Consider the following 27,028-nt stretch of genomic DNA (forward strand, 5'->3'; position numbering starts at 1 on the left):
GTCGGGACATATCTGGCTGGAGCTTTGCTAACAAAGAATGTTCAGTTCGCTGGGTTTTGCAGGGAATGGTAACCAGAGTGATCCCCTCACACTTCCATGCCAGGAACTATAATTAATTGCTGAAAAGCAAATGGGCACACTACTGAACAAACATTCTTATGTGCGGTGATTCGAGATCCGAGGCATAATATCATACTATCGGCATCCTCGCGGGGGGGGGGGGGGGGGGCACACGTAGATGTCTGCTGAGAATTCCTATGGCAAGATGACTCATCTCTCACAATAGGGTGGGTGCATGTGTGGCTCATGCCAAAAGAGGCCGGCTCGCAACCTTATTGCAACATAAACACCAATTAATACAAAGTCAGTCAGGCTTATCGCCTCCTGGAGCCTCACCCAAGATGATATTTTCCATCCACAGACGTGAAATGATGGAATTTGAGAAAATGTCTTAAAAGATGTCTCTAATGACTTAAGTGTTTGTAGCTATGTATTAACTGCTCTGTTCTGTATTGACTGAAATCATATCACACCTGGATGAAGTCTCTTACATTGCTGTGCAGGCCTGGCTCAGAATACACAGGACTTCAAATTTCACCAAATGACTTTCCAATAAAATTTAAGCAGAATCACAGAACACTTCCACACAATATCACCTTAGTGATGGCATGATCAGACGTAAAGATGTATTTTAAAAGTATACATGCTTTTAAAAAATCCCAAAACAAGTTTACAGCGAAAGTACATTGTATTTTGTATTACATTTGCTACACAGGAAAGCAAAAAGAAATGAACTGCTTAATCCTTAAGTTCCTCGATTTCTACTTCTGCTAACTTGAGCATTTTCAGAAAGATGTCGAAGTGCTTAGAGCTCAAGTAAGTACCAAATATCGTCTGCAGTACCAGCACAAAACCCATTTTCTTGATAATGGGCTCGGTAAGCCTCACGCAGAAGCGCCACAGATTACCTGTCTCAGGCATTGGAGCAGTGCTGTATCTGAAATATGAGTAAGGACCATTGTTACACATATTATTCCCAGTTCTACGAAAACATAGACAATGCCAACATATAGAAACACCTTTTTTTTTCGGTAAAGATATTTACACAGCCTCCCCAAAAAACAAAGCCATGAAGCGATAAAAACAGGACCATCAAGGATATCAGTATTGAATTGTTTTTAAATACGTACCTGGTTGCAAGTCCAGCGTTAACAGGTAAAGCCAACAAAATTGGATATAAACCGCCACCAGCCACTGCTACAAGCGCACCTCTGGTAACGGCACAAGTTGGACAATTGAGATCTCCTGCAAGAGATACCGCAGTCTGACCACATTTCCAGTGCAATTCCACGCTTTTAATAATGTATTTTCAACTTTATTTTTTAACTCACCTGACAACAAAGGGTTAGTAACAGCTGCGTTGTATAACGCAACAGTTGTTAAAAAGGGCAAGACAGCCATGGGAATGCTTGAGGTTACTCGTCCTTGGGTGACATTGAGTGCCCGCCGGTAAAAACTATTGGCAATCAGTCCAACAAGTGATGCGTTGCCCCCCAGATACAATGAGCCATATGTAAGAAGTTTCCTGTGGATGTGGTGACATTTTTATCAAATGATTGAAGAAGATGGTAACATGCTCGCACGAATTTTAGCAAACATGACTGGACATACCTGTCTACCTCTGGTAGCTTTTCAAATTTATTTTTCAGCATCTCCATTATCATTGCTTTGGGCACTGCTTGACCAGCGTCTTTCGACTGGACAGTGTCATCCGTCATTTTGACCTACACGATGAGATGAATACGTGTTCTCGGTGACTCGGACTTATCTTTGGTTAATTTAAACAGCAGACATTTTATCACGACGTAGGGCACTCAAACCTCACACGTTTATGTCGACAACGGGGTCGTTCGTTTCATTCTCAGAAACAAAAACAAACGAGGATGACTTTTCTTTTGTGACAGTGAACTTTGTGAAGCAAATTAGTAGCTTGCAAGGCTGTTCCGCGTTTTGCTTTATAACACTGATCTATTTGATAGCTTGTTGACGATTCTGTCTTACAGCTTAAAACGTCTTTGAAACATTTCCACGCGTATGCATGCGCTACTTATGTACTCTTCAGGATGTACTTACTTTTCGGGTGTCTCGTCTTTATACTGTCTTCACATTAAATTATAACATACTACTTAAATTTCATTCTAGTACACCACCTGCCGATGTCTGATGTAGGGCGCAGCCATGTCTTATCACGTGTGAAGTTCAACTTTCAACCCGATCGACGGGAAACAAATTAAAGTTCTATTGGTCAGTACGCACGCAGGCAAGAAAAAACGTCGAAAGCCATTGGATCTAAAGTTCCCTCAATCACGGCGGGCAAATAGTAACCAGCCTCCCCGTTGCTAAGGCGAAACTGGTAATGATGCTGTTGGTACTGCTCCTTCACTCACCACGGAGAGTCTGCAAGGCTTGTAGGTGCCGCTGAACATGCTATGAAATCAGAGGAATGGTAATGATGGGATGGACAAGCAATAAAGTAATTCATCGCATTTCAGTCGCATATTGGAAGACGATTCTTCTTAAAAATATTTCTTATGATTACATTTGTAAAGGTAATTGCAAAGCCACGCGTTTTCTGTCAGCCAGCTGAAACTTGCAGGTGTTTTCCGATAGGCGTCGCACCGAGTGACTATTATGTTTTGAGTGAATTGAGCTCCTCTGGCATGGGTAGATGGTTAGCTCAGTACGGTAGCTGACTGGTATTAGTGTCTGTAGTCTTTTGCGTTAACTCACTTTGTAATCTGAGTCGTGATGACTGTGCGTACCATGGAATTTTCCAGTCAGAATATCGTCTTGCATATCGAAAGATCCTACCTTTACAAACCACCATATGTTCAATGAAAACTGTCGTTAGAGAATAAAGTCAATGGGCAACTTCCGCCCTCGCTGCTCAATCGCGAGTGATGCTTCCCGAATCAGTGTAATACATTATTCCTGTTACTAAGCTAAATTAATTTCGTTCTGTGTAGATGTAATATCATGCTGACCCGAAGTTACTGTGGGTTTCTTTTTTAAAAATGTTTTGTGTATGACTGCCGACATTTTAAATGAATAAAATGTAAGCTTCATAACGGTCAAGTGTATGGCTAACGTTAATGTTAGTTTTGCTTGGCTGAAAATCAAGTCGAAAATGACATGCTTCAAACTGAGACCATCACGGCTGTGCAGGGGTTCCATCTAACCTTAATTTTCTTAGAATGACACCTTGTCTTAAATGTTTGTCTGAAACTGCGTTTGGCTTCCTTTCTTAAATCCATGCTCATCACATGGGAGGGATATAGTCAACACACCGGGACAGTGACTGAAGAAGTGATGGAATCTCCCTGGATCCCCTGTTAAAACCACGGGGGATTGTCATTAGAATAAACGAAAGTCCTTTTTAAATAACGTCAGTGAAATCATATCGCAGCCTAGAGCAATTCTGCTTTTGACCTAGCTCGGAAATACCTTCGGCGTAATTATAAAGCCATAACGACGGACTCATCTATCTGGACCCAAGGATATGAAGGTCATAATCACGTTGTTCAGCTTGTTCGTTTGATTTTGGAATTAAACATGAATTACTTCAAAGTGGAACCGTTTACAGTTTGCATCAACTGGATTCTGCATTCGGTCATTTTGCAGATCATTGGAACCTGCGTGCTGAAAGTGCATGTCGAAAAGTTGTGGTCCTGGAAATATCTCAGCACGAGTCGTGGCGACGTTTATTACACACCTGTACCCGACAACTAATTACCTTTCATGTGACTTTACAGTTACCCTTGCGAGATGACCAATGACACGGTGTGTCTCCGGTGTATATTTTGACTTTTGTATCCCTGAAACAAATGAAGTTTAATGCTTTCGTCGGTTGTTTAAAGAGTGACTATGCTACAAAAACCTTAAACAAGCAACAATGCCAGTAAGAAAAAAAGGTGAGAAAAGCCCATTTATATCATTTCTTATACGCCTACTGTCCAGCAGCCCCTTTGCATGGTGGGTTGTTTGGGAACTGATTGGTTGATTGTTTTGTCAAATGTTCTGTAATTACCAATGGATGCGGCCGAACAGAAAACCACTTTTCGTCATGATGTGTCCAGCACTCCTGGACATTTAAACAACGTAAGAATACGCGACAGATAAAAACGAAGCAATAATTCCTAACGCCAAAGCCACAGACTTAGAACATTGTATACTTTTTTGAAACGTATGAATCATTTTATTATTTTTTCTTATTCCCGCTTTGCCTTGTGGATGTAGATTTTGGAACATAGCATTCTGTAATTATCATAACCTTCTTCAATCCTTTTCCCTTTTTAATTTTTATGGCTATGACTCTTACTCACAACTGAGCAAATACAGTATAATTACATTTTACAGCGTCTGGGGGCTGTACAAAAATAGACTGAAGAGTGCCTAGCACTGGTGTGACCTCAGATGATCTCAGATATTTTTATACTTACAGTGTTTCTCCTGCAGGAATCCATACTGTAGCATTCAGCATTGTCATGTCATCATTACAAGACAATATGCATTTTCGTTACCTAATCAAAACCTAATTAGGTTATGAAATCTACCTAAAAAAACTACCTTAATGATCTGTGGAGGCAGTTTGCTTAGATCTGTAGAAATAGAATGAACATTCCAAGTTTTTATTGTATTTCCTTAATAACTACTTTTACATGCTTATTTGAGAGCGCAGATAATTACTGTGTTGGTACAAATAGTAACTGTACGTCCATAGGCATGCTTAAAATGTGTGTGTTAAGGAGTGCGTTGTTACTCATTATGTGGCATGACAGTGCAATGTAACAATATTTGAATTATATTTTTATACATGCATTTTATTTATTTAATGTGTATTTGTATTTTTTTTTAATCTATTTTGTATTTCTTTTCTGTTTTTTTCATTTTTGGAGCTGCTTTAACCAGTAAAATGATACTATTGTTAAATTTAAACTGCTGTTACCTCATGTGGTAATTACCAGGTAATTGGTGCAGTATGAAAAAGAAAACAAAAAAACGTAACTTGCGTATTTACAGGCTGCACATTTGACAACTGAATTGTATTTTCAGTGTTGTTATTTCATGTACCAATGAGTGGTAAACTTTCTCAATCTTCCCTCTCCTCAGACACGCTTCGGGCTTTAGGCCTGTTGGAGGACTACTGTTCCAAACTGCAGAAACCAGAGGAACAACAGCTAAAAACTGCCATTTTACGAGTGATGGGAATCTTCAAAAGTAGTCTGTTTCAAGCACTCATTGGTGAGTTCATATGGGAATGCATTGTTGTAAGTTGTAAAGCTGTTACATAAACATTTATACCTGTTTGTGACATGCTTTTGTTGTTCTCAGCAGAGTGAGGACTTTTAATGAATGTTTAGCTGGGTTGCGACAGACCAAAACCTGTTCTGTAATGATAATATTTTGCTCTATGTGTTTTCCATAATGAATAAGATCAATTCTAAATTGCCATTAGACATGTGGTTTTTTACATTTAGCATTTTTAAAGAAGCAGAGTAAAACCAGTCTTACACTGTCGAATTTTGTCAAGGTCACATTGCAAACCGTGCTTTTTGTCACATTTTCTCAACCAACGTTTTGCTCTCCAGCAGTGGGCACATTCTGCAGTTTTAGGACTTTTTTTTTTCCCTGAAATAAAGTTATTTTTAACCTTGCTGAGATGGCAGGAGATGCTCCTCGTGCCTGTGGTATTTTTAATATGCACTGTGTAAGCTTTCCCTCTGAAATTTGTGTTTGTTGTAATGATTCAAAAAACAGCGTATTGATTTAGGACCACGTGCCTGAATGCACAGGACATGTACTCTATCAATTTATTCATTTATTGCACCATCAAAGTTTAGATTAAGTTTCATGTTCATGTCTATCTTAAAGGTTTCTTGACATGTTCAGTTTATTCCAAACCTCATTTAGGAAAACAGACATGAGGTAAACCAGTAACTGAAGTTTTGATATCAAGTCAAATATTCAGTTTCTATGACAGAATCACAAGTAACTGACACCTTAGATTCTGACTTCATATCTATGCAATGAAATCTTACTGGACTGCTTTCGTCTGAATGGCATACACATTGAAGGTACACTGCTGTCAGGATACTGTGTCTTCTTTAAATTAAGTTATGTTTTGGTAGGGGTTTTACACATTAAGCGGGTGTTTTTGTTAGGTATTTACCCTCCTGTCCTATGTCCACCAGGTACAATAAGTTTAAACATCAAGTTAGAAATGATAGTTTTTTTGTGTACTATTTTGGCTGGTTGTGTCTTCACAAACGTTTGCTATCAGTCTGGATGTGAAGAATGTCAAGCAGAAAGTGTAAACTCTAAGTTTTTTGTTCGATAATGATCTTTCAGACAAGTTCCTCTGAGCAGTATTATAAAATTCAATTAAAAAACAATGCGCTGATATTACTGTAGGCACAAGGGCAAATTGTTTTGACAGAATTTGACGTGATTAAGGTCATTTGTGTAATGAGACTGCAGCCATTAACTTGACAAGGTTTAAGTTTCCAGAGAACTAAAAATCAATTCCAGGCTTCTTTATTTTTTTTTTTCCTCTGCGCTTTTTTTTTTTTTTTAAATTGGAATGAGCTTCATTCAAACCATTAGAACCAGAGTTCATCGTGATTGCATGTGAGAGTCTCTGCTTTGCTAACAGCCCTTGTCATCCCAGTCATATTCTGGTACTCCTCTGTCACCTTGATTCTGGTCTGAATGAATTAACTGGAAGACTACAGTTTTATTCCATGCGGAACGAACTGCACTTCAGTCGTTCTGGGCTCTCTTCCCCCACCAGTGCACTCCAATATCATCCCGGTAGGGAAATAAATCAAGCCACCATTTACAATGTGGCTCGCCAGGCCAGCGTTTCAGCCGGCTCATGGTTTGACCCCTCCCTCCCTCCTCCCCCCCCTAATGAAATGAAAAATTGCAATTAGATGTTCATATGCTAAAATGTATCGGGACAAGTTGTAATTTCTTAATGCATGGAAGGTAAGGCTTACGCGGGATGAAGCTTAGACAGATGCCTTTAAAAAGATATTAATTGGGGGATTATATTTCTAATCTTTTACCACATGCTCTTTAAATAAGACATCATTCCACAGCAGATGGTCTATAGTGGCACGTGTACAACATTTTTCAAGGTCTGGTTTTGGCTTCTTCTTGTCTGTAACCCCCCCCCCCCCCCCCCCCAAAAAAAAAAAAAGTTCTGCGAGAAATCTTTTGAGGATGACTAAAGCAGACCATCAAGTGTCTATCAACAGATTATGCGCTTTGTCTAGAGGGTCATGCTCATTAAATTTTGCAATCTCCGTAGTTGAAAATGAACAAAAGCGTTGGACAGTTAACTGCAGCAGACTTGTTTCCTGTTTCAGATGTCCTGTAATGAACTACCTCTATTCATCAGTTCTGTCAGCACTAGCAATAACCGTAATGAAACCGGCTCATTCCTGACCTTGTTCTCCGTTTCTCACTCGTTCAAGGCCTGAATGTAATATTCGTCAAGAAATATTTATATGGACGGATGCATTGATTTTCATGAATCATTTTTGGACCATGCACTACCTCCCTGTCTCTTTTTGAATCGCGATCTCTTCCCTCTTACAGTTCTTAGTTCTTGTTCTCCTTTTGAGTCTTGGTTTCTCTCAGGGTTCCTGCCCGATTCCATGCGGTTTTTCCTTTGCTCTTGTCACTTTAGGCTTATACAGCGGGGGTCTCGGGGCTCGAAAAGCTGGTTTGTGACAATGTCTCTTGTCAAAAAAAAAAAAAAAAAACGTGACAGAAACAGGTGTGGTGAAAACAAATTAAGTTACGTTGAATTCAATTGAATCTTTTTGTCGGGTGATTCACTCTGAAGATTCTGCCAGTGAGTGTTACAGGTGCATCTCGGAACTTTTGTCTTCCTGTATCATAATTGCAGGAAACAACGCTGAAGCCTTCATCGGAACGAAACGCTTCCTGAAATAGATGTAATCATCTTATGAAGTATTAGAGTGAATGTAATCTGGTCAGAGTCTGTGCACTGGTGACAGTTCATCACTGACAGAGTGGACCTGGCTCTTAGCTGCTTAGACCATCTATGATTCATCAGAGACTTAACCTACAGACTCCAGACAAAGTACAATACACATACACACACACGCACGCGCACACACACACACACACACACACACACACACAGAGCCAGGAGTGTCTCGTCTTGCATGCCATCTCTTCGCTCATCTCCAACCATATGGTGATGATGAATGCTGTGTTTGTGTGGATGAGTGTTGAGCTGAGCAATGCTAAGAAGGAAGCCACACCCTTTGGACAGATCTGATGAAGATCCACATTGCCTTTAAACGTGGTCTCTTTTATCACAGTTTATGTGCTGGAGGAACAGATATGCTTTATCATTCAAACACAATCTTTAATGGATTTGCATAGGAGTGTATGACATCGGATGCTTAAATGAGTTACACATAAATGTTAGAGACATAAACCTCTTTTTAAAGTCTTTTATGATGTTTATATGATACCAACAACGTCTCAAATAAATTAAACTGAACTAAGGCTAAGAAATCCCCCCCCCCCCAACAGAAAGCCAAAAGTGGACTATTTCAACCATAAATCTGTAACATTTATCACAATCTTTTAACGTAATGTGCGTAAATGAGCTGAGCGTGTTTGTGCTCGCAGACGATGGACGTGTTTGTAAACTCATTAGGAAGCGGTCCTAATCGTACCTCTTTCTCCGAGTCCGTTTGATACCGAGAACTGCTGAGGCCTAGTGGGGAACCACGCTACCGTCTGCCAATTTGTTCCATAGAGATTTTTTAATGGGACTTATTTGTCACTGTCAGATGAACAAGGTTATACACTGCTCTCCTTAATAGGGCAAGTATTGCACCATTATCTAGACAGTCCCATCCTGGAGGCCTTTTTTTTTTTTTTTTTCCTCAAAGGCTAAATGGTAATTACATTTCCTCTCTCATGGGACAGCTGTCACTAAAATCAGGAGGCAGGAGAGGAGAGTGGGCTCTCTGTTACCAGTCCCGTTTACGGACGTGCGTTCTCCCGAGAGCCGTGTACCGGTGTTATTCCTGTAATTCCCGCTGTTACGTTTTTGTTTTTTTGTTGTTTTTTTTGATTTGTTGAGACCCTCGTGATTATGAATTTCGGTACGCTTGCGTGTCCTTGATAATTAACTTCGATTTGAACTGCAACCTGAACCTGGCAGGACCACTGAAGCTGCTGGAACTCACTGAGGGTTTCCTCGTCCCATAGGTGGAGTGAGATTAGGGCCATTCCCACATCACACGTCCCGGCCCTGCCACTATGATAATCTGGCCATCGTGGGAGTTTGTCAGGGCTTTGCATTTAATCCCGCTCTTTTTAACCAAAGCAGTGTGAGGCATGCATAGCGACCCAACCCTTCTCTCTCTCTCTCTCTCTCTCTCTCTCTCACTCTTTCTCTCTCTCTCTTTCTCTTTCTCACACACACACACACAAAACATTCTCATCTGACCTGAGAGTGCTAGCCTGTGGGCTTAGTCAATCGCGCTGAATGACGGGTCCACTCCTCTCTGGTTGAAGCTCTATGTCTGTAATAGTGGAGAGGTCTCAGTCCGTGGCTGGGTGTAGGCTGTGTGGGAGTGGGGGACACAGACTGCTCTGAGACAGGTCAGTACAGTCACTTTGAAACTCTGCTGGCACGTTGGCTCAAGGTGCTAGAAGAAGCACAGGCATCATGGGTTCAAATGATTTTTTTAAAAAAAATATTATTGAAACATTTTTTTTTTTTTACTTGAGAGGAGTCATAGATTGATCGCTTTTTTCTGTGTAAAACTCTTGAAGCCTTATAATGTTGCTCGGGCTCTGGGGTGTGTTTACTCTCTTTGGTAACCTCGGTTAGTTCAGTGTGTTTAAAGTTCCTAGAGTCTTTGAGAAAAAATATTAATCTTTCTTTTCTTTTCTTTTCTTTTCTTTTCTTTTCTTTTCTTTTCTTTTCACTTTTAGTAATAATGATGTAAGGGAGTTTTTCTATATTATATTTCACCATTTTGGGTCTATGTCAACATTCACAGAAACCGCTAAAGGTTTTGAAAAGCTTCAATATAAATGCATAGTGATATGTGAATATATAAGATGCAAACATATTCATCATATCACGTCAGAACGAGACTCAGTTCTGTTGATGTCAGAATGCTGCCATCTTGTGGAAACTTAAGAAATTTTTTTCCTTTCTTGTATTTCGAGAACTCGGATTGGTATATGTATCAATAAGTATATAGCAGAATATGACTTTAGCTGTAATGAATGTCTTGTACTACTTTTTACTGTACCTTTAAAAAACAAACAAACAAACAGAAAACTGTTTTTGATTTTGAGGGATGTAATAGTTTTCCACTGATATATAGATATGTTTCTCTCGTTTGCACAACAGAATTGCCTGCCCTTGGAATTGCCTGCTCATGAAAAGTATTTCCAGACTGTTTGTTAAACAGATTCATGATAAAATAGAGCACTGAAAAGATTAAACTGTATCCCAGCGGACTCTGAAGGCTTGTGTTTATCAGCATAATGGCAGAGAGACAAACACATGACTCTACAGTGTACGATAGGACGTGGACACCCAAACATTCAAAGTCAGAATCAGAGCCATTAATATTTCCATCATCATATGAAAATGATAACCATCCTTACTGTGCCATCCTCCTTCATAACATTTACATGAGTTTGGCCTCCTCATTAGAACAGTTTACTCATTGCTCAGTTCCCAATTTGTAGTGTGCGCTTCTGAAATAAAATCCGGAACTTTTCTGGTAGTTTTTCCACATAGAGCAAGAGATCCTTCCAAATTAGCATGTTATGTCTTTTTTTCAAGTCTCTTTAATGTCGATTACAATATCGTAGATGTCCAGGTAATATACTTATTTGTGATTCTTTTGTAGTTGTGTATGTTTGTTGTTAAAGGGTTGCCCAGTAGGGGGCAGTCTTGGGCTTTGAATGATCAAGTAGAAACTCAGTCAAGCAGAAACACAGGGATGAGAAAACTGAGTGACAACCCATTAGAACCCAGTCCCCATTTGTTCTAATTTCTCAGAGTCTTTCTGGAGGAAAGAAAGAAAGAAAGAAAGAAAGAAAGAAAGAAAGAAAGAAAGAAAGAAAGAAAGAAAGAAAGGCCTCTGCTTTCAGAGCCATTGTCGAGATTTCATGCCCAGAATTCCCCCTTCGCAGACACAAACAGCTCCCTTTGGGAAATTGACAATTCTTCAATCGCCTATGGAGCAAATCAGAGTGATCTTCTGTTGTCAAATGCTACTATATATGATAATGTTTCCAGACTGCAAAAATTTCATAATAAAACATCACGCCTCCTGCTCCCACCACTTAATCGATCACGTCTTTGTTGGCGTGTTTTCGATATGTTAAAAAAAAAAAAAAGCATTTTTAATAAGGTTTAGGGGAGGAAGAAAAAAAGCTCCCGGGAGTAGAATGGGAAGAAATGAAGAGGGGAATTTCATGGTTTCCTAATACCATGACGCTATGTGGCCACGGGTTCCTGTCGGGGACCTCTCGCTCTGTACAGAGTACAGCACGGTTTCATTGAAATTCTACCGTGTGAAACAGACAGGGACTGAGGAAGAAAAGTTTGCTGTACTTCTGCTGTAGAACTGGACGTCAAATGAGAAATGGAATCTCTTTGTTTCCATGGAAATGGCAGCATGCAGCTGGAAGGGCTCTAGTGTCACTGTAAGAAGCATATGGATATCTGAGGTCTTTATTGTTGTTGTTGTTGTTGATGTTGCTTTTTTTTTTTTTTCAAGAAAATTTTAACAGTCCTCAGTCTGAACCTGTGCACTTTTTGATCAGTCACTGCTCTCTCCACCTTAGAATCCTACACATCTGATCAGAGGTGTCACGTGTCCCACCCCGCCCCCCACCAATTTAAGGTGTCCAATTACTCATGATCCTTCGTAAATCTTAATCTAGATGAGTGAAGCCAGCGCAAGTTTCCTCTGACACGTGTGAAGCCGGTCGCTGTGTCTTTTCACACTCTGTAAGAATGAACTTTCTTAACCGTACACTCCTTGGCTAGAATACATTCACCCCGATACAAAGTCATTAAAAGATATAACACGTTTGGAAGAAAGAGCAATTAAACTTCATAGGTAGCCTGCTGTCTGTGACCTCTGTTGAGCAGTGTGATCCTGGCTGAAACACCCACACAAGGGAACATGGCAATAAGAACTGCATTTCATTTGGAAAGTGAGGCACAGTTGGGATTTAAGCTGCAAATGCCAAGCAAAGTATAACAGCTCTACAAATAAAAAAAAAAAAGGACATTCTCTCGTGTCTTTTGAAATAAATAAATAAGTAAACAGCAAAATGGCCGTAAAAGTCCTGTTTAAGTTTACATTATTAGACTGGACATGGACATGATATCATCTAATACGTCACACGATTCCATAGACGTCAGTCCGTAGCAGCTCAGTCTGTTTTTCCTTGTGGAGGGAGAAAAAGAAAGAAAAAAAAAAACATTCCCACTTTAATTTTCACTTGCAAAGCCACCGATGGGGCATGAAATTTGGGTTCAAAGGGAGCCCATCTCCTGCCTTGCAGTGTATCGCACATATCATCCATCCATGAGTGTCGGTCGTATCGTCCAATCACCCCATCCGCTCTGACTGTGCCCCCTGCTCCCAGAGAGGTCAAATGTCACACGGGCTAACTGATCGGTTCAATGTTTCATGGCGTTTCTCCCCTTTTTATTTTTTAAAGACAGAATATTATATCACACTTCTTTCTTTCTTTCTTTCTTTCTTTCTGTCTCTCCTGTGGGATATAAAATCGATGCTCAAGCAATTGTCTAATACACAATGCATCTCGGCTCACTGGAGAATCACCTCATTAGTTTTTTAGTGTGGAGATGCCGGCGCTATTTTTCCTGTCAATGAAACAAGTTAGTACAAAGAGCAATAGTGTGCTATTTTGCAATCCACGCTGGAGCACAAATTGTAAGAGGTTCTCTAAAACTGACAGTGTGGGTATTGTATTTTATTTGATGGACAAAAGTTATGTTCAATTACTCTCTCTCAAAAAGCCGACTGTTGACAGAGATTGCTCTTCAAATGTCTCCAGACAGACTCCACCATTTTTTTAATTACACAGACTGTTTTTTTCAAGTAGCCTGTATCTCTGTGTCCATTTACTGTCGTGAATACAGAACGGGTCTTTGTCCCCCGACATTCGACAGTAGAGATAGATTAATACAGAGTTTTATATCATACTAAATGTTTCAGAAGTCATTTTTCCCCCTTCTATGTTTAGATCCTTATCTGCACTGGGAGAAAAAAAAACAAACAAACAAACAAAAAACGGATTACCATTTGTATGCGTAGAGTGGTTGTAACACGTTTGTAGGAGTGGAACAGCGAATTTATGAATAATGTGTGCGTAGACTTGGCACCTCTTTGGATGCGGAGGAGATTGCGTTTGTGGGCTGAGGAAGAGGCAGGAATAATCACTCCCTGGAGAAGACCACGGATTACAGGGATGAGCCCACTCTACCCACCCATTACATAAGTGTGGAGAAAGCGGCTGATGCGCAGTGTGCGTTTGACAGACAGAACGAGAGGATGAAGGAGGAGGAGAGAATGCATTCGTGCCCATGTGTCCATGCAAAAGTTAATCTCTCCGGTTCCAATATCTTGGTTGCCTTGGAAACCCAGCGGGGAAAAAAAAACACTGCTTAAAAACCGCTTCCCCGTACCTGAATAAGAAGCGGATGCTCCACGGTAGCGTTTCAGCATCTAGCGCCTTATTTTGGGTGGTACCGTTTTCTGTTTGCCCCACGTGAAAATCAAACATTTTCCATCTGGCAGTTATTTTTTACATGGTCTGTTTGGTAGCATATCATGACCTTCAACATGCAGCGTATGTTGGAGGCATCCTACTTTCCCACTCGCGGAAAACAACGCCTTGACTTTCTTCGGATTGTTCAGAAACAATGCATTTGTCTGAACAGATGGCGAGAGCCAGTTTAACAGGGATGCAACTGGTTTGGAGCGGGCCAGATTGGGACGCGGATTTTGGGTCGAGTAATCATGCATAGTCAATCTACTCTGATTAAACATTTACCGTGCAGAGGCTCTCAGAGCCTATTAAATTACAGCGGTCTGAGAGTGGATTTTCTCATCATTCTGTTGCATCAAGAAAAACATTATTATTCAAAGCTACGTATGTCTTTCCAGCTTGAACAGAGCACAGTCAAACTGGGGTGAACCACAATGAGCCGTATATGTTCCCATAAGTCCGTTTTGCGCTGTGCTAGGTGTACTCACTGCAGACCGCAGCAGTTTCAACGTTACTGTTCATTTTATCTTATGGAATAAATTGTCCAAAGTGTTTTCTGACTTAGATGAGTCAAAAAGATTGTGCTTTTCTGTTAAAATGACTCCTGTGCTTTCCTCTAATTTCAATCCTCTAAAACAAGCCATACTCCTGCTTAAATGTCAAAGAAAGCTTTCAAGGAGCTGGTATCATAGTAATTTTCTCCAACCCCCCCTCTGCTAAATATCTCCTTTAAGGAGATATTCCACAGAGAAAGTAAATAGCAGGATGCATTTAGGATTCATTGCTGCATTGGAAAGACTCCATCTGATCTCTGTGTGAATGGGGGTTTAGCTGAGTTGAGTGTGTCATGGCTGGCTGCCTCAGCTGGAGAGATCAGCACCGTTAGAGTTAGAGCTTTGATAGAGTACAGAAAACAGGTTTGCATGCTCTATCAAAAAAACAACAAAACAACAACAACAAAAAAATTCTGTAGTATGTGAGTGTGTGTGTGCGCGCACACGCGTGAGTCATTCCCTGGGCTTGCTTTTCTGCCGCAGTGCCGTGGCCAGGTTAGCCATGTGATTAATATGTTTGGGCTGATTGCAATGGCCTTTTGTAGTAGGGCGCTCATGTTAGCTTACTCCTGCTGTGAGGTGTGTGTGTGTGCGTGTGTGTGTGTTAGACCTAGGGCCATGTGACCTGAATCCTCACTTGGCCTCAGTGACAGAGCGGTTTGGCAGACACATTGCTCCATATTTCTGAAGCCCTCACAGAGCCCGAATAATCCCCCATCCAGCCCGGCCTGGCCCTATCACAGCTGGAGCTGAGAGCTGCTCTCTTGGTCGGATCTCCAGGTTCAGCTGTCCTACTCTCTGCTCCACCAAATCCTGAGTTAGTTCTTAGGGAATACTTGTATGACCTGCAAAAACAAAATCAATATGCGTAGAATGTTCTACATGACCATGAATTATAGTTTTCTAGAAGCGTGTTCTAAAATAGAGGTGCATAAGCAAAACAGAGTGGCAGTTATGGTTCAAAATGGTATTGGAACTCAACAACATTTTCTCATTGAGGGGTATTTTGCCATGTATAATTCTAGAATCTTAGAATCTATCATAAATGAAAACATGTACTTTTTTTCAGTATTATAGAGATAAACTACCCTTTCCTTTACTATTCATTGTCCTAGTATCATAGACAGCTGAAGTGCTATACAGATCTGGTCTATAGGTTTCTGCAGAAATCCTTACGGTTGAACTTGTTTACAACACACCCCTGCAGAGAGAGTTTTTTCTCTCTTTTTCTGTCGTAACCTTCAATTGTGCACAAAGAAGAATGAAAATACAGCCCAGTCTCTTGAGAAAACACATCACTGAAATATTTTAGCTCGCAATACAAATTTACCAGCGCTACAGAGACTTTGAAAGAGTTTATAGTGACTCTCAAAGTCAGAAGAAATATTGCGTATTCATATTATTACATACGGTACCAATCAGCGTGAGATATCAGTGTTGTTCCAGATGGGTCTGAGACATTTCGAGTTTTAATACCCGGTAATTTTTTTTTAGCTTGGATCAGATCATTAGGTAGAATATCCAAGTGTGTGCCGTGTCCGCTCCGTCCTGTCACTGACCACTTAAAGTGATCCTCCCTGTAAACTGTTCTTAAAGGCTCAGAGGTGACCCCTCATTTAGAGGCCAAGTGCCTTAAACACCATTCCCACCTGCCCTGTCCCATCCCGCAGTCAGCCTCACACGCACACCTCCCGCAGAAGGAACAGAGAAATCAGGACCAGCCTCCCTCTCTATGTCTGAAGATTTACACCATGGGTACTTCTGAAAACAGTGGTGTGCACTTGGGAGTTGGGTAGGGGAGGAAGCTGTTAGTGTGGAAAGGGGGGGGGGGGGAGTAGCTGTTAGCGTGGATTGGGGGGGGGGGGGCGTTATGGGTGTTGTTGTGCTGTTTAGTTCTTTAATAGCATTAAGAGCATGAGCAGACACAGAGGGCTGAATCAAAAATCAGCTGTCGTATGGGAGAGCCGCGCGGGGTGTTAGGTCATTGTCTGAATTGGAGGGAACAGGAGGCCTTGGGGCGGATTAGGCTGGCTGCTCACATGCTGCTAGAACAGGCATCTGGCGCTCCCACACTGCATAATACTGCTCCAGGGGACTGGCTCCACTCAACATGTCTATGGAGACTAACGGAGTTTTACTTCAGTGTAAGTTCTACTTTCCTTAAAGTGAGCTCTGTTTTCTGCTCTTCTCCCTCTCTCTCTGTCTCTCTGTCTCTCGCTCTCTCTCTCTCTCTCTCTCTCTCTCTCTCCAATTTGTTCTTATTTATGTTTTATCACATTTTGTTTTATGTAATTGGATGTTTCTCCACATGAAAATGTGTGAGGTTATTGTGTTGTGTTAGTCGATCACAGTGAGGTGAAACTTGGGCATTCACTGTCTAAAACTATTGTATCACGGACATCTTGTTCAAAGTGGGGATTTGCATAAATGAAGAACCATGGTAACTACACCCTGTGTTTGTATCTAGTTAATCAGAGAATGAATGGTCCCTGTGTGTGGTTTTTTTTTTTTTTTTGACTCAACGTAATGACTCATGACTAACTCTGTGTAATTCAGCTTTGGGACTGAAGAGCTTGCAATATGTAGATTTATGAGGACTGCACCCTGAACTGTTGTATCATTAGAGCATGGTCAGCCATGTAAATAGATTCAAAACATTACCCCTTATTTAAATGTAAATGGCCTCCGTTTCAAGTCGACAGTGGCTTAAGAAACGGTATCTTCTTGTGTAACATTTAAAAAAAACCCCTTATGTTCAATTTTTGGAGAGCCATATGCAGTTGACCACTGGGTAGTTTTTTTCAGTGATACTGCTAATGCACATATTCATGACCCAACCATTTGCACAGAGCTGAGGCATCAGTTATAAGCGGTAATGTCAGTAAATGTCATTTTTTGAACAGTGAAAATGTCAAGGTTTCTAAACTTCTGCTGTTTCTCGATGTATTCCAGACTTTAAGCTCACCCTTCTGTTCCTGCTCTGTTTTGGACTAATTGATAGCACTGTTAATCACATTGCAAAATGCATGACTCGTGTGTAAAATGTATAGTAAGCGTGACATATGGCTTCTGGATTGGAAACAGGAAAGCTGTATCTACCCAGCATGCATTGTGGCTTAATGTCTCTGTCACTTTCAAATCTGTGACCAGACGGAGAACGGTGTCTTGCAGATGGTCCACGTGAACGCGTGAACACTGGTTTAAATATTTTGGCTGACTCTGTAGTCTCTGTTCAACATCGCTCTTGGCAATTATTTAGAAGGATAACTAAGCAGTCATACCCCAACGGTGCTTGCCAAGATTTTATAAGTACCATCACAGTGCACTAAAGGACGTGTCATTGATTCATTTTCACCTCGCTCTCCATAAAAGAAAACTCTCCATAATAGAAAAAAAAAGAAGACATAAGAGAGAAAAGAAATCTCTTTCACACTTCCTCTGATTCATACCGTCTTTACAGATCCTTCCAGAACTAAATTTAACCATGATCTGTTCAGTTAACTTTCTTTTCTGCGTCGCCACGGTCATATTTTCTTCTCAACACCACTTGCCCAAAATTTCAATTTAAGTATCTTTAATGATGCTGAAGAACAGCTCATCCGACAGATTTTTCCAGAGAGCGTGATGCTGATTTAGTCTTCCTCTGAGAGAAGCCGCTACAGCGCTGGTCTGTGTGGAGATGAATGTGCTGGGGCGTGCTTTGACATTTGAGAACATTAAAGAGGGTACTTAAAGACAGTCCAGATTCCTGGAGTTGAAGACGGCCAAATCCGTTGTGTTTGAAGGACCTGCCTCTTGAGTGATGGCAGATTCAAGCCAGACCTATGGCCTGTTTGAATCTGTGGCTGGTGTTGCAGTGTTCCGTGTGCTCATTTAAATTCTGTCCAAACGACAATTTTGAGGCACCTGCATATCGTGTAAATTAGCCAACGACATAGCGTGTGGGCCTGGACCGGCAACATGCTGGATGTAGTTATTTAACGAAAGAGACGGAATGATACAGGACTGTGAAACGTGCTGCGCTGCTGACCTGTACCGTCGTGGACTAACTGAAATCTCATTTTAGCATTGTAGAAGTTTAGTTTAAAACACAAACGCACTCACGTACACTCGCGTGCACGCACACGCTAGGTCACATTAAACAGAGACTTAAATCGAAAAGACAGGCTAGCTGTCTAATGACCGCTCAAAAGGGCATAGGTTAAGAGCATTAGCCCCAGTATTTCCGAACTGAGTAAATGGTGCACAAAACTTACAACGTGGTCCCTGTCTTGCAACGATTTTGTCGTCGTGGTTTAGTACATTTTCGACACAGCAGGAAAAAAAAAGCTAAGAAATGGCAAATGCTATTTGCTGGTCAATGGCTGCTAGCATTTGAAGTATGTGTTGACTTAAGAATTCTGAAGTAACATTCCGTGTTGCTTTAGCTTGTGAAGAACATAAGAAATTGTACTTGTTTTTAAGACTCTCATGGACAATAATAATAACGTAAACAGTATGTCTGTCGTGCACAAGCACAGCCTTGGTGAAGTTTTATACACTGCATTAATCTTTGCCAAGTTGAAAACTGTGTAATCAGCAGCGTGTTTTCATTACACTGAGATGTAAAGTGTAGAATCAAGGCAAGTACAAGACATGCATTTCTCCCTGTTTACAGTGTGACACCAACATAACATGTATGTATTATGGAGAGCGCATACGTTTTCTGTGTGATAACAATAGTCGGTAATGATGCTTGGTGAAAAACCACCAGCCTGCATATAGACAGATTTATAGAGTAGATTTATATACATATACTGTATATATTTGCTCCTCACTTGGGGCAAAAGGACGTGAAATGGATATGACATTGATACTGGGACAGAAGTATCATACACACCTGGTGCTGCTACACCCCCAAATATCAACTATGTGAACAATTTGTCAGCCTTTTCATTTTTTCCCCCTTTTTGGTGTCTTTCTAAAATGGGAGTCACGCATCTTCTTGGGTTACATGTTGTGGCTGCCGTCTCTTGTTAAATGACAGCAACGCTCGCTCTGTATTCATTTCGATGCTAAAAAATCATTTTCATAAATTGCCCCTGCATTCAGTTTGGTACATTGCCAACAAAAGGATTATTATTTATTTATTTATTTATTTTTTATTTAATCTGAAATCTGAGTTTTCTTCAACATTGTAAAGGACCTGCAATATGTTGTGTAAGTGATCTCTATGAATGTTTTGTATTCCCCTTAGATATCCAAGAGTTTTATGAAGTAACACTGTTGAACACCCAGAAGAGCTGTGAGCAGAAGCTGGAGGAGGTGAAGGACATGGCAGAGAAATGGGAACAAAATCAGAGCCCCAAATCTGAGGTCTCTCCACAGCAAGAGGTGAGTTTGGCTCACCGACCGAGCACAGCTACGTCACAGCACGGGAAATGATGAAAACTGATTGCGTCAAAAAGCTTTTTTTTTAAATGCACGTTTAGGGTCGACAACGCACGTCGTGTCCTTGGCAGTATTCTTTGTTTTACACATCACTGTAAAAACAAACAAACAACAAAAAAAATAGGTTCAAATCACTTGAGATAACGCCTTGATCATATTTCATATCGATAAAATCCAGAAAGTTACATTTTTTTTTCTGCCTTGTTTTGTGGAGAGTACATTTCATGGCTCTTTGGGTGGTAAATGGAATAATGATAGACTGTATCCGTGTGTGCCGTCGCTTTAGTCACCCCAGTCATTTGACTGACTCGCATGACCGTGGCCACTTGACTGCGTCGGGAAACAGCACCGCTGGGACAATGAAAGTGAATTCAGTGAGTTTTCTAGAATTTTCTCCTCCCTCATTTGGAGAAACGGCCTGAAGGCTGTTATTTATTTATTTATTTTTAAAACCTGTCCAGTGATCTCTGTTCTTCTCACTGCAGACACAGCTATGCTTTCTCTCTCGAGTTATACAACTGCTCTGTATTCTGTGAACCTCGTTTCTAAAGTTAAGATGTCCCATGATCTGATGGGATGATGCTTAATGACCGCCTCTCCGTAAATGGTGTCGGAGGCGGGACACTTGCGTGCGTGAGGGGGAGCGGCTGGCCGACCTCTGCCGTGATGTATGTGCGCGGAGCGTGCCGGTGACAGTCTAATTAAAAGAAACAAATGGAGGTCCGGACTTGTGAAGAATTTGAATGTCCTCGTTTGAAAACCTGTCTGAGTAGGCGGAGAATCTCTTTTTCTCTCCATTCAGAGCACTACTTACTACGTTTGTTCACCGACCGCTGGGTGATAAGGTACAAAAGCAAGCAGAGACAGCCCATCATATAAGACCCGATCGCTTTTTCACAATCTGTAATTAAGGTTAATGAGTTCCAGTGGGAAACCATCAACGGGATTAATTCAGTTCTGACGGGCCTGTCCTCTTTTGGAGGTAACTGGCTCTTGCCAATGCAGAGATCACAGAGACATTAATACAATACCTAGTGCTCCATTTTACTCATTTTGCCTCTGATTTATATTACGTTTATACACGTTTTGCAATTTTGTAATGAAAGCATCCACCAGCAAAGCCAGCAATCCTGTCAGATAGAGTCAGGAACATCTGTGCTTTAGCTTGTGCGGCTTTAGGTTTAGATGTTGATTCTGTCCACTAGGGGGAAGATAGAGTTCGTGAGCCTTCTTTAGTCTTCCTGCTGATGCACTGTAAGGCGCAGTAAAGCCTAGACTCTATTTCTTTTGTCACGGCATCGTAAAATACCTATACTCTCCTTTTATGTGCTTTTCTGTTATTTATATAATGCATTTTTTTGTTATTTATCTGATGTTATTTTAGGGCATTGCTTTCTTAATAAGATGTTCCGAACATCTTTCATATTTCTCTCCCTAGAATGCTATTAAGTTAAGGGTGTATGCGTGCATTGTGTGTGTACAATCTGTGTATAATTTCACTGTATTTCAAATATAGTGGTAAAAAAATATACAGTAAAAAGGTATCTAAACGAATGTAACGTGGTCAGTGGGAGATAAACGTAATGATTGGCGTATCATAAACAACATGTAGATGACGTACATAGTTTTCTTTTCTCTTTCGTTTGTCCTTAAAAAATAAAGGCATTACAACTTCTTCCCTGCTTGAGCCTCAACAAGTCTCTCTCCTGGCATGTCTGGCTTTGTTTGTGCTCAGTTATATAACACAGCTGTGTCTGTTAGGAGTTAGCTTGTAATGTCTAAGCACAGGCCTGAGAAAAAAAAAAAAGAAAGAGAGAGAGAGAGAGAAAAGAGAAAACAGGTCTGTTGATCTCTGTGCCATCTGCTCTGTTTGCCTTTTGTAAATAGGCTACTTTTAAAGTAAAGTTTCAGTTTGTCTTGCACTGAGGGGTAAACATGCATTACAGCATTCATTATGCAAGAGCCATACAAAAAAAAGAGAGAGAGACGTTTGCCTCTGTGATATGAACCTGCATGATGCATGCGTCCCTGCATGAATAAAGACAGACGACCGTTTACAAACGTATTCGGCGTCCGTCCAGGGGCCACGGTTTATTTTTACGGTCCTGTACATACAGCAGTTTACCGGCGCAGACGCGCGCCGGAGTCACTTCTGTGTCATCAAAGCGTAGCTAATGACAATGGAAAACGGTCAGTCGCGTAGCCGGCCACCTCCAGATGGAGGAGCACGCTGGGACAATAAAGCACTGTCCTTGTTTGTGTCCGCAGCTGAGCGAGGAGAACAACCTGGAGCCGTCTGGCGAGCAGGAGCTGACGGGGAGCGGCGCGGTCGCTGAAGTGAGTGGACTCTGTTGGACCGCATCGGCCCTTTTATCTTCCCGTAAATAAGCAGTCCACCGCGGACTGCGGGGTACGCACAACACCTCTCGTACACGTGTGAGAAAACACGCAACCGCATCCACACGTCCATAGACACATACAGCTCTGACGATCGCTCACCAATGATGCGTGTCTGATGTTGGATCGTAGTTCTTAGAGACAGATTTTCAGTTGGCAGTATTAACCGTGAATGGGTGTAAGATGTGTGAGTTAAAAAACAAAAACAAACAAAAAAAAACATTGTTTTTTTCCCTCATTCTGTGTATAGTACTTCCTCTGTGTGGGAGTGTCTGACCTCTCTGGACTGCAGGTACTATCTTAGAGGTCTGTTGGCTGAGCCACGGTCCAGCGTCACTTGTGCAGTCCGTAGTGATGAGTAGCTGACAGGTTTGGAGAACTGTGTAACAGTTCTTTTGTTGACACTAGTCCTGGAATATGCCATATATAAGGAGGTGGAGCTGGATGTGACAGAGCTGAACTTTGCCATTAAAACCCGTGGGAGGCTCTCATACCGGTCTCTGTGGGTGCTGTGTTAATTACTGTATTCCAATTAGCAAGTGAGTGCCACAGTTTTTTTTTTCTGTTGAATAGTGGAGTACCTGCCTAAACTAAAATGTTTACTCGTTTCAAACAGGTCACCATTTTACCTCAGCTATTACAGTTAAGATGAAGTAGCTTATTGCCTTCCTTAAAGGCAAAAAAAAAAATCAACTGTTTTTTGCTGTCACTATGGTCTCTTATGAGACTTCAACATAACTGTTCAAATTTTCCACCACTGGCAAATGTTTCCTGATAAAATGTTATTTAATTCCCATCGAAGACGATCAATTTTTCAACAGCATCTAGTCATCCTGGAAAACCCCCTTTGGGGTTAAAATAGCAGGGATCTTTAGCTGCAAAGACACAGGAGGGGGAAGCAAACCATCATGGATGCATGGTTTGGAGGGAGAGGAGAGAGAGCCATATAATTAATGTGTTGTGGCAGAGGTCTGATGTGAGGCCTTAAAAATGACTGTATTGGCACAGAGCTGAAAGACAAGTCTTCATCCACAGACTCTGACTCGGAATGTTCGGGGAGGCTGTCGCCCGCATTATTAGCTGGTAAACTGAGTAACCTTTTCTGGATGAAATTTGGGTCTTGAGAGAATGTTTTCTCCATCTCTCTCTCTCTCTCTCTCTCACACACACACACACACACACTCTCTCTCTCTCTCTCTCTCTCACACACACACACACACACACACACACACACTCTCTCTCTCTCTCTCTCTCTCTCTCGTGGTTGAGGCTAGGAGGCAGTTGTATCAGCAGTAATTGCCACCTCCCGCCCACACAGTCAACTCAGATGTCTCTGCTGCTTTGCAGTGCTACAGCGTGAGACATGCGTTTTACTGTGGCTGATTCTTTAGCAACTCACCTACATTGCACAGGGCAATATTTAATCAATGCAGTAGCACCACTTTTCACCCAAAACTATGCACAGTTGACAGTTATCCATATGAGTTATGTATCTGTGTGGATTCGTTAATAAGTTCCACCTGTTTTGCAAAGAAGGTTTCCCAACAAAAACAACAAAAAGAATACCAGTGCAGCAAGCGTGTGTAAAGTTTTCTCAGAAGGGAAACTCACATTATAGTTAGAATGTGGTTTGGTATTGAGTTTCTTGAGGACTGAAAATATTTGAACAGTTTTTGCATTAAAACATTAACTCCCTGGAAACATGCTTCAGGATGTCATTTTAGTCGCGCGTAAAAGTGGAGAGGAAAGTGTCAATTGTAAAGTTAAGTTCCAGTTCTGGATTTAGAGCTAATCCTCGAGGTACCGTGACAGTGTCCTTTTGCGGAGGTCAGAACCTCAAAATACATGTAGACCAACCCTTAACGTGCCACGGATATTATAAAGGAAAAAGCTGAACATCAAAGATAGACTTGGATATTTGCTGTGGGGAAGACAAGCCAGTCAAAGAGAATTAGTGAAGAGGAACATTACAATCCAATCAGAGGTCCATGGATTGCGCAGTCACTGCTGGATTAGTGTGTGTGGAGAAAGGAGCAAGCTCCCATTACTGCTGTAGTGAGACTGCAGCCAAATGAACTGGAGCCAGACACACAGGATTCGACCATCAGCGCAGGCGCTGGACAGACACGCACACACATGCATGCACACGCACACTCACACACACACAAACACGCATGCACGCACGCACGCACACGCAGGCATTTTTATTAACTCATATTGTTCTTGATCAAATGACAGTCACTCCGCAGTAGGTTCTCATAAGGATAAAGATTATAGGAGATTACACTAGAATAGCAGACTCCACCATGACCTTATTGCTTAAGGCCACGATGAAATGATCTTATTCGTTATGTTTGGAAAACCTCTTTCTGCTTCTGCTTTCTGTGTGAACTGACATTGGATCTTGTCAATCTAATCACAGTAATGCACACAGATCAGTTACTTGACAGTTATTTGAGCTTGATTTTTATTAGTCTAATATCCATAGATTCGGGTCCTTCTTTTTCCAGGCTCTTTTTTTCTGAAAACTCTGTATCTTTGATATATCTTCATTTGTACTGTACTTGTGTAGTTATCTTGATATAACAGTGCTGTTTGACACACTAAATGCAATAAAACTCGTTTTGTTTGATCGAAGCTCTTCATTTATAAATTGAAAAGCTTGGTCATAAAAAGAGGATAAATTGAAAAGACTCACAAGTCAGTAGCAGTCATCTTCACCTCAAATTGCTGTATCACTTTCATGTGCACCGCAATTCTTAATTATTCTGCTATGTCTACTGGAGAGCATGGGGCAAAGGAAGTTAAAACATTCTTGCTTCGTAATGTGATCAGGAAAAGCTGCTTTCAGGCAGACCCATCTGCTGAAAAGATTAGCCTCTTTCTAGTTTAGTGTGCAGAAGTCATTGTGTGGCAGTCTCTGCTATGTCTACAAATGAAAGCTGTAATAAGAGTGCTTTTCTGTGAGGAGGTCCAACTAGATGACCAGGCTCTCTACAGACAGCAGGTAAAAGGGTTGGAGGGGAGTCCAGGAGAGATAATATGCTGGTGTTAAATAGGTGGAGTGGGCTAATGATATGATAGACAAGGTGCCGCTGTGAAGGTGGATTATATTACATGTTCATTAATTGCTGCTGGGTCCAGAACTTGCCGAGCGAGCGAGCGAGCGAGCGAGCGAGAGAGAGAGAGAGAGAGAAAGAGAAAGAGAAATATGATGGTAATACTTGAATGTGTGGTGACATGCTCAAGGAGTCAGTCTTTTAGTTATGAGTTGTGGGATTTATGTTGTTGGGTAATTTTTCTGGTTCAAGAATGTGAGAAATTTCCAGATTCCGCTTGTTAGCGGTCTACATTTTCCCCCCTCTTATCCATATCACTGCCCAAGTCGTAAAACAATTTTTTAAGTCGTAAGCTAAATCTGGTCTGGAGCTCTGGTCTATAATTTTCCTTTTACTTTAACTCAATTATTAGTATACTTAGTCTACACAATAACTGCCAGTGTTTTGAGTTGCAGTCCCGGAGACTGGACGGACTACACGTTTCTCTTCCAACAGTCCACTGAGAAAAATTACTTCAGCCAGGTTCCTCGGAGCTTGGCTGGAGCAACAATATTCGGCAGCGTGTACAATTTCAAAAGACTAAATAGGAGCATATCTACAGTCATTTGTGCAGCAGGAAACTGTAAGTACCTACTGTGTCAAGTCATTATTTTTTGAGGTGAAATGTGGAAATTCATGCCCGGTTTTGAGAAGAAAACAACGACCTGCTTGCATGCTTAGTCAAGAAGTTACAGTGTTAAGCCTGTTACTACATACTGATTTGTCACGTCAGGTCATGACCTTTGCTGAGGTCACTCAGTGACCTTTCACATTACTGGGATCATGCTTGTCCACTGCAGTTAATAATGTCGCGCTGAGAATGTTTGAGTATGTGTGTTTTCCACGTTTAAGGAGGGGTTTACAAGTGGGTTACTCACCCTAGAGATCCTGTTTTGTTCCATTCTTTAGGCCCATTGTTTTGATGTGAACAGATAAGAGAGTTCCAGAACTTTCTGAGACTGAGACAGACAATGATACAGAAACGCGATCGTCCCTCTCCAGTGGATCCTACGGCTGAGCTTGGTGAAAAGACCAAGAGTAATGTGAGCGTTTGACAATAGTCCCCTCCAACCCCCCCCCCCCCCCCCCCCCCACCCCGGCTCCCTCCCCCATCCCTCCCCGCTTGTTCTGTCAAGGCTCCAGCTGGCAGAACATCGTTCCATAGTGAATAGGCAGCATTGATTTCACCTCCGTCTCCGTGTCTGAGAACATCAAATTATCTCCATATCTGTTTTTTCTTTCTTTCCTTCTTTTTTTTTTTTTTAGTCTGGGTGTTTTTTTTTTGTTTTATTTAAGAAACCCAATTGTGCTGAGTAACCTCTCATTGCCCCTCCATTTTACTCCTCATGTCCAAGCCACTGAGTTTCTGACCTTCATTTATTGGTGTGAATGGGTGGAAATGGAAAGAGAGAGAGAGAGAGAGAGAGACAGAGAGAGAGAGAGAGAGAGAGAGGGAGAGAGAGATAGAGAGAGAGAGAGAGAGAGAGAGGGAGAGAGAGAGACTGTGCAGATTTAGCCCAGCTCAGAATGATTCATTCAAGTAGCCCTAAAGGCCGGCTCTGCACCAGCCTTGACGCTCCAGCACTGGGAAGAGGGAGGGGCAGTGTGTCTCTCTGTGGGAAAACATTCTCTCACTTATCGATTTCAGCTCAACTC

The 27,028-nt window shown here is 41.4% G+C and overlaps 2 protein-coding genes across 2 annotated transcripts in view; one reads left to right on the forward strand and one right to left on the reverse strand.

Annotated features, from left to right (window-relative positions):
- Positions 1-700: 700 nt before the first annotated feature.
- tmem126a (transmembrane protein 126A) lies at positions 701-2,227 on the reverse strand. The gene is made up of 5 exons (XM_030792871.1): positions 2,134-2,227; positions 1,672-1,784; positions 1,392-1,585; positions 1,191-1,305; positions 701-997 (listed from the first exon to the last, which is right to left on the reverse strand). The coding sequence occupies exons 2-5, from the start codon at positions 1,776-1,778 to the stop codon at positions 799-801; spliced, it is 615 nt and encodes a 204-aa protein (XP_030648731.1). The 5' UTR covers positions 1,779-1,784; positions 2,134-2,227; the 3' UTR covers positions 701-798.
- Positions 2,228-5,132: 2,905 nt separating this feature from the next.
- Positions 5,133-27,028, forward strand: part of dlg2 (discs, large homolog 2 (Drosophila)) — a 164,894-nt gene continuing 142,998 nt past the window's right edge. Inside the window, exons 1-2 of the mRNA XM_030792097.1 lie at positions 5,133-5,301; positions 19,684-19,741. Of these exons, the coding sequence (XP_030647957.1) occupies positions 5,133-5,301; positions 19,684-19,741 (227 nt within the window). The remainder of the gene's footprint in view (positions 5,302-19,683; positions 19,742-27,028) is intronic.

This window comes from Chanos chanos, chromosome 15, assembly GCF_902362185.1.
Source record: "Chanos chanos chromosome 15, fChaCha1.1, whole genome shotgun sequence".
NCBI lineage: Eukaryota > Metazoa > Chordata > Actinopteri > Gonorynchiformes > Chanidae > Chanos > Chanos chanos.